A 16,664-nucleotide genomic window follows, 5' to 3' on the forward strand; every position below is an offset into this window, starting at 1 on the left:
CCCTCCCCACTGTATCACCCTACATCCTTCCCCACTACATCTCCCCCGAGAAAATACCTGTTAATATGCCATATTAACAGCGCCCGTTTATATGGGGTCATCCGCGTCATTTTGCCAGGTATAGTAAGGGTAAATTCGTCAATAACAATTGTTTCCTTAACTGAAGAGTAGCGACGTCAATTCTTACCAAACTAACGTCCGTAGACCCCATATGTTGAACCCGTTCGAAATTATTATGACCCTGTTGGTAATTTCCCCTTCCAACTTCACCATTCCTCATCCAACTTCAGCTCCTGGCAATGGACCTAACACTAACTTCGTGAAGAATTGACGCGAATTCAATTGCTAAATGTTGTGGAGTCGATTTGCAGTACCGAACATAAAGGTGTGAGGAGGTCAGGTGGAGATTGCAGTACTAAAAAAAATCAATTCAAGATGCCGAAGAGGAGATTGAGGAGGGGGGCTAGGGTTTCGGAAGGTATGTGTCGTATCCTCTATTATAACCTATTAATCCGGTGTTTAGGTTTGATTGTGGATTGAATTGTTTATGTGACACGATTTAGTTTATCTCAGTCATATTTAATGTAATTGATATGTAATTAAATGATTTTAATTGATGGTGTAATTGCTATGGGTTAAAATGCGCAATGATGGTGAAAAGGAATTCCATAGCAACACTTAGTTCGCAGTGAGCATGGTTGCAATTGGGATTGAAATAGTATGTTGATAGTTTAGTTATTTGATTGTGCCCAGGATTGTTGTTGATAAAGTGAATGGATAAATTGCTTGCATAGTGAATTGAAATGCTATGGATTTAAAATTTGGTATGTTGAAGGTTGATTAGTGAATGGATAAATTGAATGGCGTAATGAATTGAATTGCTATGGATTTAAAATTTGGTTTGTTGAAGGTTGATAATTGAATGGATAAGTATCTTGCATAGTGAATTGAATTGCTATGGATTTAAAATTTGGTTTGTTGAAGCTAGGTTGATATGGATTTAATTGCACGTTGAAGGTGTAAATGAATAGTGCATTAACAGGTGGTAGTGAGTTAGGTTGAAATGAAGTATGGCAGTACATGGGAATGACTTGATAGTGTATTGATATAATTTGTAGTTGGAATGATTATTGTGGAAAGGAATTTCTTTCCAAGAATGGATTCACGGGGGAATTCGAACCGGAAGCGAAAAATGTGCAGAAATGGATTTGTTTCTGGGTAGATTATGCAACTTATACTACAATATATACTGATATATTCACGTCCCTGTCAATTAAGCGAGGTAATGTTTGTAAGTAAGTAAATAAAATCAAAATTGATTTTGTCATGATGGAGGATCGGGTCACATGAAGAAGCTTTATCCGGAGATATTCAAGGTAATTATAAGTGTTGTTTGTTGCATAGTTGTATTTATGATCATTAAATTGGTTAACGTAGTGTCATGTTCCTGTAGGATGACTCCTTAAATGTTGGTAGGGAAGTGAAAAGGAAAGGTGAAGTGTTGGTACAACATTTGAAGGCTCGATTTAGGGTAAGTTCTGAATATGAATTTTCATTATTAGTATGTTATGATGTGGTTGACCTGTTGTAGGCTACAAGTAGGCTGAAATTTCTGAAATGCTTAGCTTTTATGGAATTGTTTTCCTTTGATGTGATGCATATCTATTACAGCCAGCTAATACAAGTTGTCGGATAGAGTCGTTTGGTAGAATATGCAAAAAATTCGACGAGCAACGTAAGCGATGGGTCAGTGAAATGGGGTTTGCTGGGCTGTTAAAAATTGGAGGTGATATGAACCTCCCAGATAGTTGGCATACTGGCTGATGACTCGAATTGATCCCTTTAATTGTACTCTTATTAGCCAAGACGGGAGAGTTTTTAGGCTTTCGCAAAATCAGGTTCATTGGGTCTTATGTATTCCTAATGGCGGACTGCCTGTCCCGACATACCGTACATTGGACAATAAAATGTCAGAAAAGGTAAAAAAAATTATGGAGACTTATGGTAAATCCTGGAATAATAAGTCCATTAAAACTGGTCGTGAGTACATATTTGAGGGCATTCCAGTTAATGCTAAACTAATTGGTCGGGTCGAGGGAAAATGGGAGGAAGATCAGTCGGATGAGTTCAAGACAATTTTCTTGTTGTTGTCGCTTGAGATGTTGTTATGCCCTAATCAGTCGTCGAGGTTGGACGCTGATCTGGTGCCATCATTAACGTGTGCTTCCAAAGCTGCTGAATGTCATTGGTGTAGCCTTGTGTTAAAGAAGCTCATGGATAGTGTAGCGATGTTTGCTCAATGGTTTTACTCATCTTGCTTTTCTAGTGGATGTGTTGGTTGCCTCATCTTTATTATGGTATATGACTTTTTAGTGGCTTGGTAAGTTTGTTTGGGTTGGAGTAACCATTTTAATAGAGATCTCTGGTTGTAAACAGGTTATGTATCTTGATCGATTAAATAAACATCCTGTATAGTGGGGGTGTTTCTCGAGGTTGGAGGTTTAGAACATGAAAGAGATACGTATGGCAATTCGAGAAGATCGTCTCCCAAATGGGGGTGACTTTGGACAGCTTGGGGGTAAGATTCTAGCTATTGTACTTGCAATTAATTATCAAATTTGTTTGTTGTATTGATTTGAGGTTTGTTTATAAGACTTTGGATGTGGCATACGGTGAAAAGCATCCTACGGAGGCAAGGGACACAAATGGGCCTCAGGGGTCAATGAAGGTGGTGGCAAACTTTATGTTGAGATTAAAAAACTACAACTACTGTTTTAATATGCAATTTTCACCTATGTACACTTGTACAGGTTGAGAGATTGGGTAGTTTTAGTGTTTGTTATAGGAGTAAGGGTGCATGAAAACGAACCCCCAATAGTAAGCATCAGAGGTATAACACAAGGAATATGAGGTATGTAGGGGCAGATTTCAGCTGCCATGAAGAGTGTACTGGGGAGAAGACAATCTTATCACATGGTAAAGACAAGATGAGCTTGCTGAACACTGTTGACCCATAATGCTTTAGAATGGATAACTTGAAGAGGTATGTGAAGGGGTATGGTTTACACTGATTCATCAATTCTAAAACATGTTTTTTGGTTTCTTGTTTAAGTTAGTATATGTGACAGATATTAATTGACATCTTTGGTGTAATTAGGTGGATATCGGTTGAAGCTGTATACACACTACAAAAAATTACGTCATGGGTTAGTGTGCATTTGCAATCATTGATGAAGTTCAGATAACAAAGGCTAACTTCTGTTGTTCTGCCTTAGGTTATAAGGTCGGTTAATTCAATGGACTTTCCTTGTGCAGCAGGTCCCTCATTCTTTTTGTCATTGTCGGTTTATTACATGTGTTGTTATTGTTGTTTATTTTAACATTTGTCATTATACAAACAATAATGTCTTACCCCTAACCCAATCTTACCTTACCAGGTTGAGGTAGTGTTATTTCCGGGTGGAATTGGTGTAGAATCTAAGTCCAAAGGGTCAATTAAGCGTTTTCTACGTAGTCAATGCTGTGCATACTTGGCCATTTTGTCCGAGGTACTTCTATCTAAACGAGAGCATCCTCTTAATCCTTATAAATTATGTCGTATATCATTATGTTTATGCTGCTATAGGTTTATTTGGGTATTTGGTTTTATATTTCTTGACATCTTCATATGAATAGGTTTTTGCTGCTCTAGTTATTTCCTCTCCATTGTTGTCTCGTGCCTGTGTTGTTGTCAAATCTGGAAATGTGGAAGACCTTTTTCTGATACACTCGAACTCAGTGACACCAAATATAAATGTGATTAAGAAGCGTGTAAGTGGTTAAGGCAAGAAGTGTGTATTCCATCAACTTGTTTACTGTTGTTAATCAAAATAGGTTACTGACTATGTCATCCCCAAATTCAAGTGGAAACATTGATGAACTTGTTCAAGAAATCCAAACTCTTTTCTTTAACGACTATTCCTTCGTTGATAACACCAGCAACGTGATCATTAGTAAAGATATGAAGTGCAACCACATATTGAAAAGATGATCGATTTTCAGTCAATTCAGATTGTTTACATGATGAATAATTATGTCCTATTTTTAACATGACAATTTGGTTGAGATGTGAATAATAGGCTACGTTTAATAGACTATTTGTAAAGGACTCATGTATAATGGGCTATATACTGGGGTTGTCTTTTGTGGTCATAGGTAATGGGCCTCTTGGACATTGTCATTATTGGAGTCTGATGAGTCTTTTTATATATATTTTTATTCCCCGTCCCACGGTCATATTTGTACTTATTTGAGCTCTACGGAGATATTTTTATTACTAATATACGTTTTCTAGTGTTTTTGTAGCTAGAGTTGGTATTATTTTGTAGGAATTTGCAGAATTATAATAATTTTCGAGTTTATTGAGCCACTACAAAGACATTAGAGTTTGATCGTATTTTATGACCAAATATTTTTAAGCACAAGACAGAGTTAGAGGAATTTAATTTGGTGGTTAAAGGCTCGATTAAGTGAAAAGGTCTAAATTAATATCATGATCAAGTTAAGTCTAAAAGAGGAGATTGGGCTCAAAGCTAGAGAACTCCAATACCAAGGAGAACACTCAAGCCCGCGCGTGAAGAAGCCCAGCTCGCTGCCAGATAGCCGGGCCTGACCGGGCGAGGCCTGGCCCGGTCGGGCGGATGTGTGCTGCTTCAATAGTTGGGCTATTTTCTTTCTTGGGCTTGCTGATTTTGGGTTTAGGTTGTTGATTGGTTTATAAAGTGGGCTTTGGTTTTCTTGGGAGTTTGAGAAGTTGTGGGATTTGTAAAACCCCTTTTGCTGGTTATATAAGACCACTCTCAATGGTGAGAAAAAAAAATGCCCACCTACTATCTCTCTACCCACTTTCTCTCTCAACAAATCTGTTTTGTCTATGGGCAAATTTTTTTCACAATTTCTCTCCCAATGGTGAGCAAAAAAAATGCTTGCCCACTACTGTCTCTCTCTTACTTTTTCAATACCCCACCATTACTTTCTCTCTCCTACACAACACTTCTTTATTTATTAATTTCATTTATATTTTAACAATATTACTCCAAATAAATAAAAACTAGTCTAAATTTGTGTAACTTAATTTTTTTTTTATTTGTGTCGTTTTTATTGTTAAAATAAATAATATGAAGGATTTATGGTATTTCTGAAATTATACCAAAATGCATGTCTATTTATAGAGAATTAAATTTTATGATCGTTGGTAATTTTTTTTTTTAATAAATATTTATTTCAGAATTTGCATTACAAAAAATATACCCATTGCAAATTGTGGGGCCCATCAGAGCACTATTCATCTTAAAAAATGCTCAAGTCTTGGGCATTTTCAGAAATGCTCATGATCATTTTTGGCTTTTTCTCATTTGCTCACCATTGTAATGCATGAGCAAATTTTATGCCCACCCAAAATTCCCATGAGTAAATTTTAGCTCACCATTGGTAGTGCTAGTACGTAGGTGGGTTTGGGGGAAATTTAATTTTAATTACTTTTAGTTTTCTTTTCTTTGAGCTTTAGTTTAGTTTTCTTTTAGTTTTAGTTTAGTATTCTTTTCTACTTTTCATATCATATCAAGATTTATTATTTTATTTTTATACTATTATTCTTCTTCTTATTTTAATTATTGTTTGTATCATGTTTAATTTAATTGTTTTGTTTAGTTTAGATTTAATTATGTGTGAGTAGATTTTATTCTAGGGTTAATGGGGATCCATGAATAATACGAAGGGGTAAATTATTATTGTTAATTATTTATTATTGATTAATTTCCTATTGATTGATTTAATGCTATGCAATTAGATTTGCGCAGGTTTAATTGTATGAGTTTTGCAATATTGATTCGAGAGATGAGAATTGATGTTTAGGCTTAGTTTCAATAGACATGTTAGTCTATAAATTGTTAGGTCAAGATTTGAGAGATGCGATTAAATACCGGTAGATTAATTATGTGATTATAATACGTAGCGACAACCCTATATAATCTGGTTAATTTATGCATTAATGATTGATTGTTATATTTACCCTGAAGTATTATTTATTGGTGAACCTATACCCTAGAGCTTTTTATTATTGATTATTCCTTTGATTCTTTTTCTTAGTTTAATTATTAGTTAAATTCATACAAATACAAATTGGTTACCCTATAATTTAGATTATAATAATTAATTAGGAGTAAAAGAACATTGTTTCCCTGTGGATTCGACTCCACTTCCCTATCTACTTTAGTTAGAGGATTTAGGTAAGTACTTTTGATTAGGTGATACGACTAGATCCTGTCAGAGTCCTTTGTAAGACTTTGGGTTTGACTCATCATTACTTGTTTTTTACCTTACAGTAGGGTTGAAAATAAAAAATGGCCTATAATTTAGATATGGGGCATGGGCCTATATTTCGATTTGATTTTCGGTTTTTCAAATCCTAAAACCGAAACCAAACCGCAATTTTTTTATTTCTCAAACCGCACCGAACCATATTAACAAAAAAACTGAACCACATTACTAATTTGGATTGATTTGCGGTTTGGTTCGGTTTTAAACCACATTAGTTTCACCCTACTTGGAATGTTCTTCCCATTTCGAACGATGACATATTATTTTGCACAAATACTTTAATAGGTGGTGCTTTAAAGTTGTACGGAATCAATAACTTAATACTAAAATAGACACCGGGAGTGACACGTGTCATATCCTGGTGCTATTTTTTCCCTCCAAAACTCCCCTTTCATTTTTAACCAATATATTTTTTTATTTAAATATTTGATACAATTATAATATTATTCCAAATCTTTTATATTATCTTTATGACAAAAATATTCCTCTTTTTGTGTTCATAATTTTCCATACACATTTACCTAAAATATTATTCATTTAATTATTTGATAAATGGAGTAATATTAGATTTTGCCAAAAAAAGTAATACTCCATGATAAAACTGATTTATATTATTGATGTTAAAGAAATTACTTTAAAACATCACTTTTGTTTGTTAGATAGACTAGGTTAGAACCCGTGCGATGCACGGTTTATATAAAATCTATTTTTATAATTTGTACATAAAAAAAATAGATATATATAAATAAGAATTATGCACCTTGTAAAAAAATATTTGTAATTTTATAGTTTTAGATTTTCATCAAAATTATGATATAATACCTGTTGAACGTCGCCTAATTCATATTTCAATGTAGGAGTCCATTCATTAGTGTGCTATTACAATTGTTTCATTTTTTAAAGATAAATTGATAGGTTGTAATTGTAATGTAGAAGCTTCTAATATTCAAAGTTAAAAATTGTTAAATATGGTAGCTCCATAAAAAAACAAATAAAAAAAAGAAAAAAAAGAAAAATGAAAAAAGAAAGAAAGATGACATCATCCTTGCATTTAAGCGGGAAATAATTTATTATGTGAGTGACATATGGACATGACGTTAGCAACATTTTATTTTAGTAATAACTAGATGGAAGCCCATGCGATGCACGATTTTTTATACATAAATCTCATGAGAAAATTATTTTCTTAATTTAACCCTATAATTTTTTTATTATTTTGCTTGTTAGAAAACGGATAATTTGTTTTATTTTTATGCAACTTATAATGCGACTTTAATTTACTTAATATTAGTTATATGAAAATTATAAGTATATGAAAATTAGAATATTAACCTATGATTCATTTGTATAAACGAAAACACGTTGTTCCACTATACATATATAGTTATAGAATCGTTATTTTTCTTTCACAAACAATAACTTGGACCACCATTACTCTTTTACTCCGTATCAACTTTATATAATGAAAAATTAATAAAGTAAACCCAAAACTACAAGGTTAAAATAAAAACGGTGGGAGTAATAGTAAATTATATATATATATATATACTACCAAGAGTGTTGCAATACTAAAATTAATCTAATTGAATAAAATTAAATCTTTAGAATGAAATTTCATTATCATATATCCTTAATAATAGAGTTATATGTATACACTACTACAATGATTTTTTACAATAATAATATAGATATTCTACCAAAAACTATAATACATAAAAAATCAAAATTATCAGAGACATCTTTTACAATCTTTAAATTTTTTTCCCTACTTTTGTAACATTATAGTTGACTAAGGGCTTGTTCTGATTTACTGAACTAAAGTGAACTGATTGAAGCTGAACTGAACTGAACTGAATATTTTATGAGAAAAGGAAATTAGGAACTAAACTGAACTGAAAATAAGCGGAAGAGAACAAGTCCTTACTTTTCCAATCCACATATTTCTCTTTTGGATTTATAAGTGCTTGAAGAAATTTCTTTCAATTGGCGCATGGACATAATCCCTTCAAATACAGAATAATTATATTAAGTTACAATTAAGTTGTTTAACAAAATTTAATACGATAAGTAACATAATTAGATTAGGTAAAATAAAACAAAACATACATCTTATAAAATAATGAATAACAATCAATTTATTTTGTTTACCATCAGAAAGCCTTGATATACTTACATTATTTCCAATATTTTTTGTTAATCAACGAATTAAACCTGAAAAAAATTCACACCATGAAAAAGTGTAGATAAATAATATTCACATGTTTGTGTTTTTTGTATAGTGTATATATATATATATATTTATATATATATATATATATATATATGAAAAAGACCAAGTCTGGTTCTTGAGGGCCGCCTGCATCTAAAAAAGAGAAACATCAAAAACATGAAGAAAGCGATGAAGAAATAAGTTAAGTCTAGCAGAGCAGTTTATACTTCTTGGCGGCCGACTGTCCCTAAGGACTTGTGATGGTTTCCCCACACTTTGTGGGGTGATCGGCTGCTTGTCAGCCGACTGCTTCCTGGCAGAGCCAGCAGAGCTCCTAATCGCCAGTTTGCGAGCCTTCGCATCCGGCTGCTGGGAAGAAGAGGGTTTGGAAGTGCTCGCCTGCGAAAAATATGAAATGGTCAATACTGATTAAAGCAGTTTTTCAAGACAAGTTGGAAGGCTCGAAACTCACTATGGGCGTCTCCTTGGCAGGAGAATCAAAAGAGGTCCGCTTCTGTTGCATGATAGAGGTCCGCAGCAAGGCGGCCGCCTTCTTTGACGCAGAGATGTGGTCCATAGCTTCAGCTGAAAATAAGAACCGCAAAGAGTTAGAAAAAATTCGAAAGCAAAGCAATAGATGCGTACATATGCTCAAGAGGCCGGCTACCTCTAGAGGACCGACTGCTAAGGCCGCAGGCGGCCAGTAAGTACTCATCATAGAGCCACTTGAATTTGGGGACGCAGTGTAAGGACACCTGTTCTCGATCCCCCGTAGCAGATTTTGCCCTAATCTCTACTTTGAAAAGCCCTCGGTCTAGGATCTCTTCCCTGGCCTTGAGGGGAACAAGCGACATGCTGCGACCGCCTGCTAGAAGAGGTGAATCTCTATTCCACCTATTGTAGCGCTTGTTCAGTAGCTTGTCAAGGCTGGCAATGATGAGGAAGGTGTTTCTCCAATCCTTCCATTTATTTTCTTTGCCCCTCGTCATCAGATAGCCTTTGTGGCTCGTAATTTGATACCAGTCGGTACCGCTTGCTTTGGGGGTCCGGCTAAGATAGTTCATGTGGGTGAACTCCTCAAAATTCGGCTCCACCCCATGCATTTCACATCCGGCTACATAGCCAAGGATGTTGAACCAGGATTTCGGGGCTAACTACCATAGCCCCACCTCGTATCCATCGAGGATTTGTTGAACGGTCGGATGCAAGGGAAATCGCAAGCCAGCCTTAATGGCCGCCTCATAACAGCCAAAGTAGGCGTCCCCATAGCTGGCTCCAGCTGGCCAGGTGACGACATCTTCAGCATCCGGCACAAAAACTTGGAAATCAGGACCCATCACATGGTCCGATAAGAAAGTGGCTATTCGTTCCCTCATGGCCTTGATTCTGCCCTTTGGGACATGACAGTAGTAAGGAGTATTAAACTCCCTATGAGGGGCGGATGGTTCCGACCAGTCGTCCCCCTTATCAGCCGCATGAGAAAGTCTCGCCTCATGCAAGCGAGAATGCTTTTCCTTTGAGTCTAGAGAGAGGCGGCTTGAAGAACTAGAGTCAGACTCACTATCAGAAGAGTCCGACTCCTCCCCTCTCCTTGAGGGGGCCGACCCCTCTTCTTCATCAGGGGTCATCTGCTGACTGGCCAGGTCAACAATGAAGTGGGAAGGGGCTACCTTAGCTCCCTCCTCAGAGCTCTCGGAAGAAGGGCCACCTTGGCTCCCTGCGGTATCAGGCGGCTGGTCCGACAGCTCACTAATCTGAACTCGGAAAGAGGAGCCGTTAGAGTTTTCAATCCTCTTTGTCTTTTTTGTTCTTGCCATACTGTCCTGCATAGATACAAAGACAGTTGGATTCCAGGACTTGCGCAAAGTTTGAAGTACCGCAGGGCAGATGGCACCCCTAATCCTAGACTCAGCTGTCCCCGATGACCGGCTGATTGCTAACCTAGGTCGTGCCGGATGCTTTTGAGGCCTCATTTTCAAAAAGAAAAGGAAAAAGTGAAAAAGCAAAACAGAAAAGGATAAAGGAACAGACGGTTACCTGAAACTTAAGTTCTGAAGGAGAGCTTGATCAAACAGGCCCCTAACAAAAGCAGTCGGCCTGTCAGAAATAATCGGCAGGTCAAAAGTTGCAAAGTGTCAGAGCTCAAGTTCAGGGGTCCGAGAGTTCTCTTGAAAAGTTCGCAAATGTGAACAAAAGACTTGGTCAACATGCCTTTATATAGGGCAAAAGGAGAATGCAAAGGGTCGCTTCCAAATTCAAAAAATTAGCGGAAAACCGCTCGGCCCGTTATAGGGAGACATCTGTAGCAGGCCGTCGCCTGTTATAGGCCGACACCTGTCACAGGTGACATGTGACCAGTCACGTGCCACCTGTGAGGGGCAAATGATTAGGGGATTTTCCCCAGCCAATCATCATTTGACATGTGGACCATTCAGGTCCTGCCATGTGTCCGCCACATGGACCAGTTGGAACCTGCCACGTGTCAAGTGATGATTAGTCCACCTTGGACCAGTTGTGCTACGCCACGTGGCTTCCATATGCCAAACAGGCTTAACAGCCACCTAGGCCCAATTTCCAAGGGAAGCCCAGTCAGCCCTAGGTTAACCTAAACCTAGTATTTGGCACGTTTCCCAAGGTTATAAATACTCTAGTTACTCCTCATTAAAGGGGATTCAGCAATTAATTACTCTCACTTAGAGAACCTAAATACACTGATCACTCCTCCCCTAGAGGAACCAGATCTCCCAACCTTTACTTTTCCGCATTTATTACTCCACAAAAAAGTACTAACTTGACCGTTGGAGGCGGAACTCCCACCACAAGGAGTCTCCGTTGTTTTGCAGGTACAGGCGCAAGGATACCAGTCCCGGAATTGTAACTCTCCCGCAGGACATCAAAAAACCTCGAAACACTTGCGCTAAATTTTTTGTGCAAATGAAATATATCATATCAAAAATATTTAAGTTGCTAACTTTCTGCATTTTTTTAACTTCTATAGAGGGGTCCAATGCATATTGTCAAAGGTTATAAAGGTCTATAATTCATATTATATGCTATCATGGTTTTGTTTGCACTGTTTCTTTCTAGTGTATGGTTTAGGATTGAATGCTTGGTCTCTTCTAATCTGTAAGTCTAAGGAGAGAAATATTACAAGATTTTCTACAAGAGATGATGCATAATATTTGTCTTATTTGGCTTGTGTATGATGTCAAATGAGCAAGCAATTATTTACTCATTTTTCAAATGAGCAAATTATTCTTTGCTCATTTTTCAAATGAGCAAGCAATTATTTACTCATTTTTCAAATGAGCAAATTATTCTTTGCTCATTTTTCAAATGAGCAAATTATTCTTTGCTCATTTTGTCAAATGAGCAAAAAAATCTTGCTCATTTATCAAATGAGCAAATGTATTGATTAAAAATTTATAACATAGAAAATGATTTAAAACATATGATAAAACCTATTAGCTCAATTGGTAGAGCACTATGCAAATGCATAGGAGATGTAGGTTCAATTCCTATATAGGTTATCTCTATAAACAAAATTATTAAAAAAAAAAGATCAAATTCGTACTAAATTATATGAGCAAAAAACTGGTTTGAAATGATTTATAACTATAGAAACTTTGTTACAAGTAAACTTTCATACAAACTTGTGTCTCCACTTTACATAAATGAACCTACGTGGGATTCGAACCCACATCTTTTGTGCATGTGCACAATGCTCTACCCTTGAGCTAGTAGGCTAACGTATTTAAAATATTCAAACACACTCACAAATGAGCATTAATTTGACAAAATGAGTAAGAATCATTTGCTCATTTGACAAATGAGCATTAAATAGTTTGTTCATTTGACAAAGGAGCATTGAATTTATTTGCTCATTTGACAAATGAGCAAAAATAATTGTTCATTTGACAAATGAGCAAAAATTAATTGCTCATGGTTTGATGATCAACCATTGAAATCAATAAAGTCTGGAGATCAGCTGCATGCCTGAGAACCTGAACCTCTGCCAAAAGGATAAAAGCGCTTTCCATTAGCATCAAAGTGACACATATTCTCCACAACAGCAACGCATGGTACCTGGACATATCATGCAATGAGTCACTAAACACTAAAGTTATTTGCGAAAAGCTCAATTATTTTTTCTCTCACAGGTAGTAAACAAAAAGGCAGAAGCTAAATAACTGAACAATTGGTTTCTGCACTGAAGATCAAACCTTGAGCTTTGAGAACATGCGAACTCCTTTAGCAACATCAATAAAGCCAACTTTTGAGGAGTTGTAACGATAACTGCTGCTGTTAATGGAACAACCTGACAAAAATATTCTACAGAATTCAGCAATTGCAAGAGAGAAGAACTATATTTCCATTTTTTTCTCCACTTTTTCTTTTAAACCTAGAATAAGCACAGGCAACAAGAACCTGACACAAAGTTAGCTGAATGTCACCAGTCCCCGGTGGCATGTCAATCACAAGCCTGCAAAATATGAAACTTGTCATATACTTAATTTTACAACTAACAATAGTAAAGAGCCATTGTCTATAATGTAGTTCAGCAAATTAGATAGATACTTATGGGAAGACTATACGATTAAGTTGTTGCAAGCAGCTAGTTAATTGCACGCAACATATTTAGATACTTATGGGAAAACTATACCATACAGTTGTTGTAAGCAGTTGATTAATAACTCCAGAAACCATTGGGCCCCGCATAATTGCACGACCTTGCCCAACAAATCCAAATGATACCAGTTTGACACCAAGTATTCAGTTGGGATGATGGTTTTCGTCTCTGCAATCTGGACAATCAAATAACATAAACAAGCAATTCAAATAAGACAGCTAAAAATGAGTTTAAAGGCATTGCTATCACCATTTCTAGTAGCCTGCTCTCTGGTGAAACCATTGTTGGCAAACTAGGACCATAGACATCAGCATCAAAAATACCAACTCTAATCCATACCAACAAGAGTATAAGCTAGATTAACAGCAACAGTTGATTTTCCTACACCGCCCTGTATATTGCAAGAAAAGAGAACGATGTTAAATAAATAAAATCCCAGGAAATAAAACAAATTTTGATATAATAGTAGCCATCATAATTTATTGAACAAAATGTGTTTCACAACAATCCAAAATGATAGCCAAGGTAGTTGTTAAACAATATATAACCGTAGAAATTGATGCTGAAAATGTCACAACACCTGGAAGCTAGAAGCCGAGACTCAATACAATTTTTGGGAATATTAAATAAGAAGATCATCAATTAAATATGTACTTCATTTGAAATTGATAAAATAATAGGATTCATTGGGGAATATTGTCAAACACTTAGTGTGCATCAAAATTTAAGCACAAATTAGTGAAATGCAAGTACCAAAATTGACAAAATCAATCTCTATAACCATTCATAACCTCAGAAATTATAAATAAAAGTTTGAATTACACTATAAAGAACCCTAAATTAACAAATGAAGCAAAATTAAAGCTAAAATCAACTAATAAGTACTCAAATAGAAATCGAACAGAAATCGCCAGGAAAAAAAATCAAACGGAAATTCAACTGAAAATTGCCAAAAATCGCAAAAAAATTGACAAAAACCTTAAGTAATCAAACTAAAATCAAACGAAAATCAAAATTTAATCAACGAAAATCAAACTAAAATCAACGAAAATCACCTTGAAAAAGAATCAATGAAATTAGAAGCAGATTGATGAAGAATCAAAGCAAAGGAAGAGAGCAGTAAGAAGGGAGCAGAGAAATTGAAGGAGGAGAGAGAAAAATGGCGAGTTGAATGAAGGAGGAGAGAGAAAACGCTGGAAAATTGTATTTGAAATTACATTTGATTGGGACAAATTGTAGCCATTGGATGCAATTGATCCAACGGTTGTAATATGTCCTCACATATAATAGGGTTATCACATAAGGAGGGTGTTCTCATATGATCCTATATATATATATATATATATATATATATATATATATATATATATATATATTAGTTAGGATATTTTAATTGCAATATTGAAGTGAAAGTCGTATAAAAAACAAATAGGACAAATGTTTAGAAACAAAGAGAGTACATCGCTTACAATAACTAAATTATGGATGAGGCTAGGATTTTATTTTTTAAATAAAAATTAACGAATAATATGATATTTGATGTTAGTGATTTGAGTTTCTAAATAAAACCGGCCTAACAACTCATAATAATTCACACAATTTTAGTTGGGTGAATAAGGGCAAGTCGGGTTTTCCATGTCTACCTACATACACAAAATGATCCCCTTTAATAAATTTGTAACTCAATATAGAACACTATATTAATCAAGCTCAAGCAAGCTCAAGCTCTAGCTCTAGCTATGTGGACATTTACTTTCATGTAGTGTGTACTTTACTTCATAGTTCATAAATTTATTTTTCCTCTCTTTTTGTAACTAACTATTCCACCTGAAATACATGAGATACTTGTTTAGAATTGCTTGGCAGAGTATAATCTTTAAATAGAAAGGACTATCCAGATATTTTTATGTGTTTGCTTTCAGCCTTTACAACTAGATCGAAATAGAAGGTGTCACAAGAATAAAAGTTCTATGTCTGCCAAGTGCAAATTAAATTAAAGTACTATACATTTAAAGTGAAGTGGAGTTTCTAAGAGTTCAGATAGACTTTGCATGGTTTTTACATTATTACTTCAATTCAATGCTTGGAGATTAATTAAGTCCTCTATATATTATATGGAGTAGTAATTAATTTATAATTATTGAATAAAACTTTACATTAATATATGAAAGAATATTTCACTTGTTAAAATAGTAATCTAATAAATCTAAATTTTCAACAACTTTTAAATTGGTGATTTTCTAATGTACAATGAGTTACCTTAGCTACTAGACCATGGTACAAAACAAAGTCCACCCCCCCCCCCTCTCGTTCATTCTTTTTGCTCATCTAGAAGCTCCGATCGAAATAATTAGCAATAGGAAAAAAAAAAAAAAAAAAAAAAAAAAAAAACAAAATAAAATAAAAAAAACCAAACTAGGAATAAGGAACAACTACCAAATAGCTTTGGTTGTGTGGTTTGTTTAAATTTTTATGAAAAATACATACTTTAAAGATTCGTTTAAGGCTGATGTCAAATCAAAAATTTAAATTTAGCCTATAACTTAATCCTAAGTTAAGGCGAGCTGAGTCATGTTCAAGCTTTTTTAGGCGGTCAAGTAAGTCCGATTAACCTTGCCCATATAAGTTCTTATTATAATCAACAACACCAATATTGATCCCAAAGTTTAGGGGAGTAGTCACCTACCTTTTGCTTCGAAACAAAGCAATAACATGTACCCCTATTGGTTAAAAAGGGATGGTTAAATATATACAAACCCGGCCCATGATATATCCTTGTATTAGGGCTTAGGCTCATAATTTGGTCTAAGGACCACCATGAAATAAATGTACGTCCACTTTTCCTAGATATGAAATGATCGAATAACCCCATCTCTTTTTTGCTGTTCTTTCATATGGAGGAGTTAAGGGAGAGAGCTGAAGCTGATAAGAATGACAAATATGTCAAGGACCTTGTGCTGCTGTTATATGAGACTGCGCTTCTGACCTCGGATTTTAGCCTAGATGATCCAAACAACTTTTTCTGCAAGGATCCACAGGATGCTGAAACTAGGGCTGAGCATCGAGGAAGATGAGAACGCTGGTGAGGAGGAAATGCCATCGCTGGAGGAAGATCAAGCTGAAGAAAGCAAAATGGGGGAAGTTGACTAAAAATAAAACAAAGGCTAACATTCTTGCATGATCACAATGTTTTGAATTGCAGGTCTGGATGTGACTTTGCGAGGTCTTCAACCTGTTTTCTTTTGCTATGGAATAACCCGTTGTATTTTTTGGCGAAAATAGAGGGCTGAATAAACTGTAATATTGACACTAGTAATTAGCACATCATATGTGAGATAAGTTTGATAATATAAGCCTTCGGTAGCTCTGTATAATCTGGATTTTCACTTGAATTCTATTATTCTTCGTGATTTTCCACACTGGTTTAGAAACACGGTTAACAGCCTAACACCACCAAAAAAAAAAAAA

The 16,664-nt window shown here is 35.3% G+C and overlaps 1 protein-coding gene across 1 annotated transcript; it reads right to left on the minus strand.

Annotated features, from left to right (window-relative positions):
• Positions 1-12,498: 12,498 nt before the first annotated feature.
• Positions 12,499-16,296, minus strand: LOC110719220 (fe-S cluster assembly factor HCF101, chloroplastic-like). The gene is made up of 6 exons (XM_021898121.1): positions 16,148-16,296; positions 13,446-13,524; positions 13,235-13,371; positions 12,995-13,112; positions 12,790-12,884; positions 12,499-12,652 (listed from the first exon to the last, which is right to left on the minus strand). The coding sequence occupies exons 1-6, from the start codon at positions 16,294-16,296 to the stop codon at positions 12,499-12,501; spliced, it is 732 nt and encodes a 243-aa protein (XP_021753813.1).
• Between the last annotated feature and the right edge of the window lie 368 nt (positions 16,297-16,664).

The sequence above is a fragment of the Chenopodium quinoa genome, unplaced genomic scaffold (genome assembly GCF_001683475.1).
Source record: "Chenopodium quinoa cultivar QQ74 unplaced genomic scaffold, ASM168347v1, whole genome shotgun sequence".
In the NCBI taxonomy this organism is placed as follows: domain Eukaryota; kingdom Viridiplantae; phylum Streptophyta; class Magnoliopsida; order Caryophyllales; family Amaranthaceae; genus Chenopodium; species Chenopodium quinoa.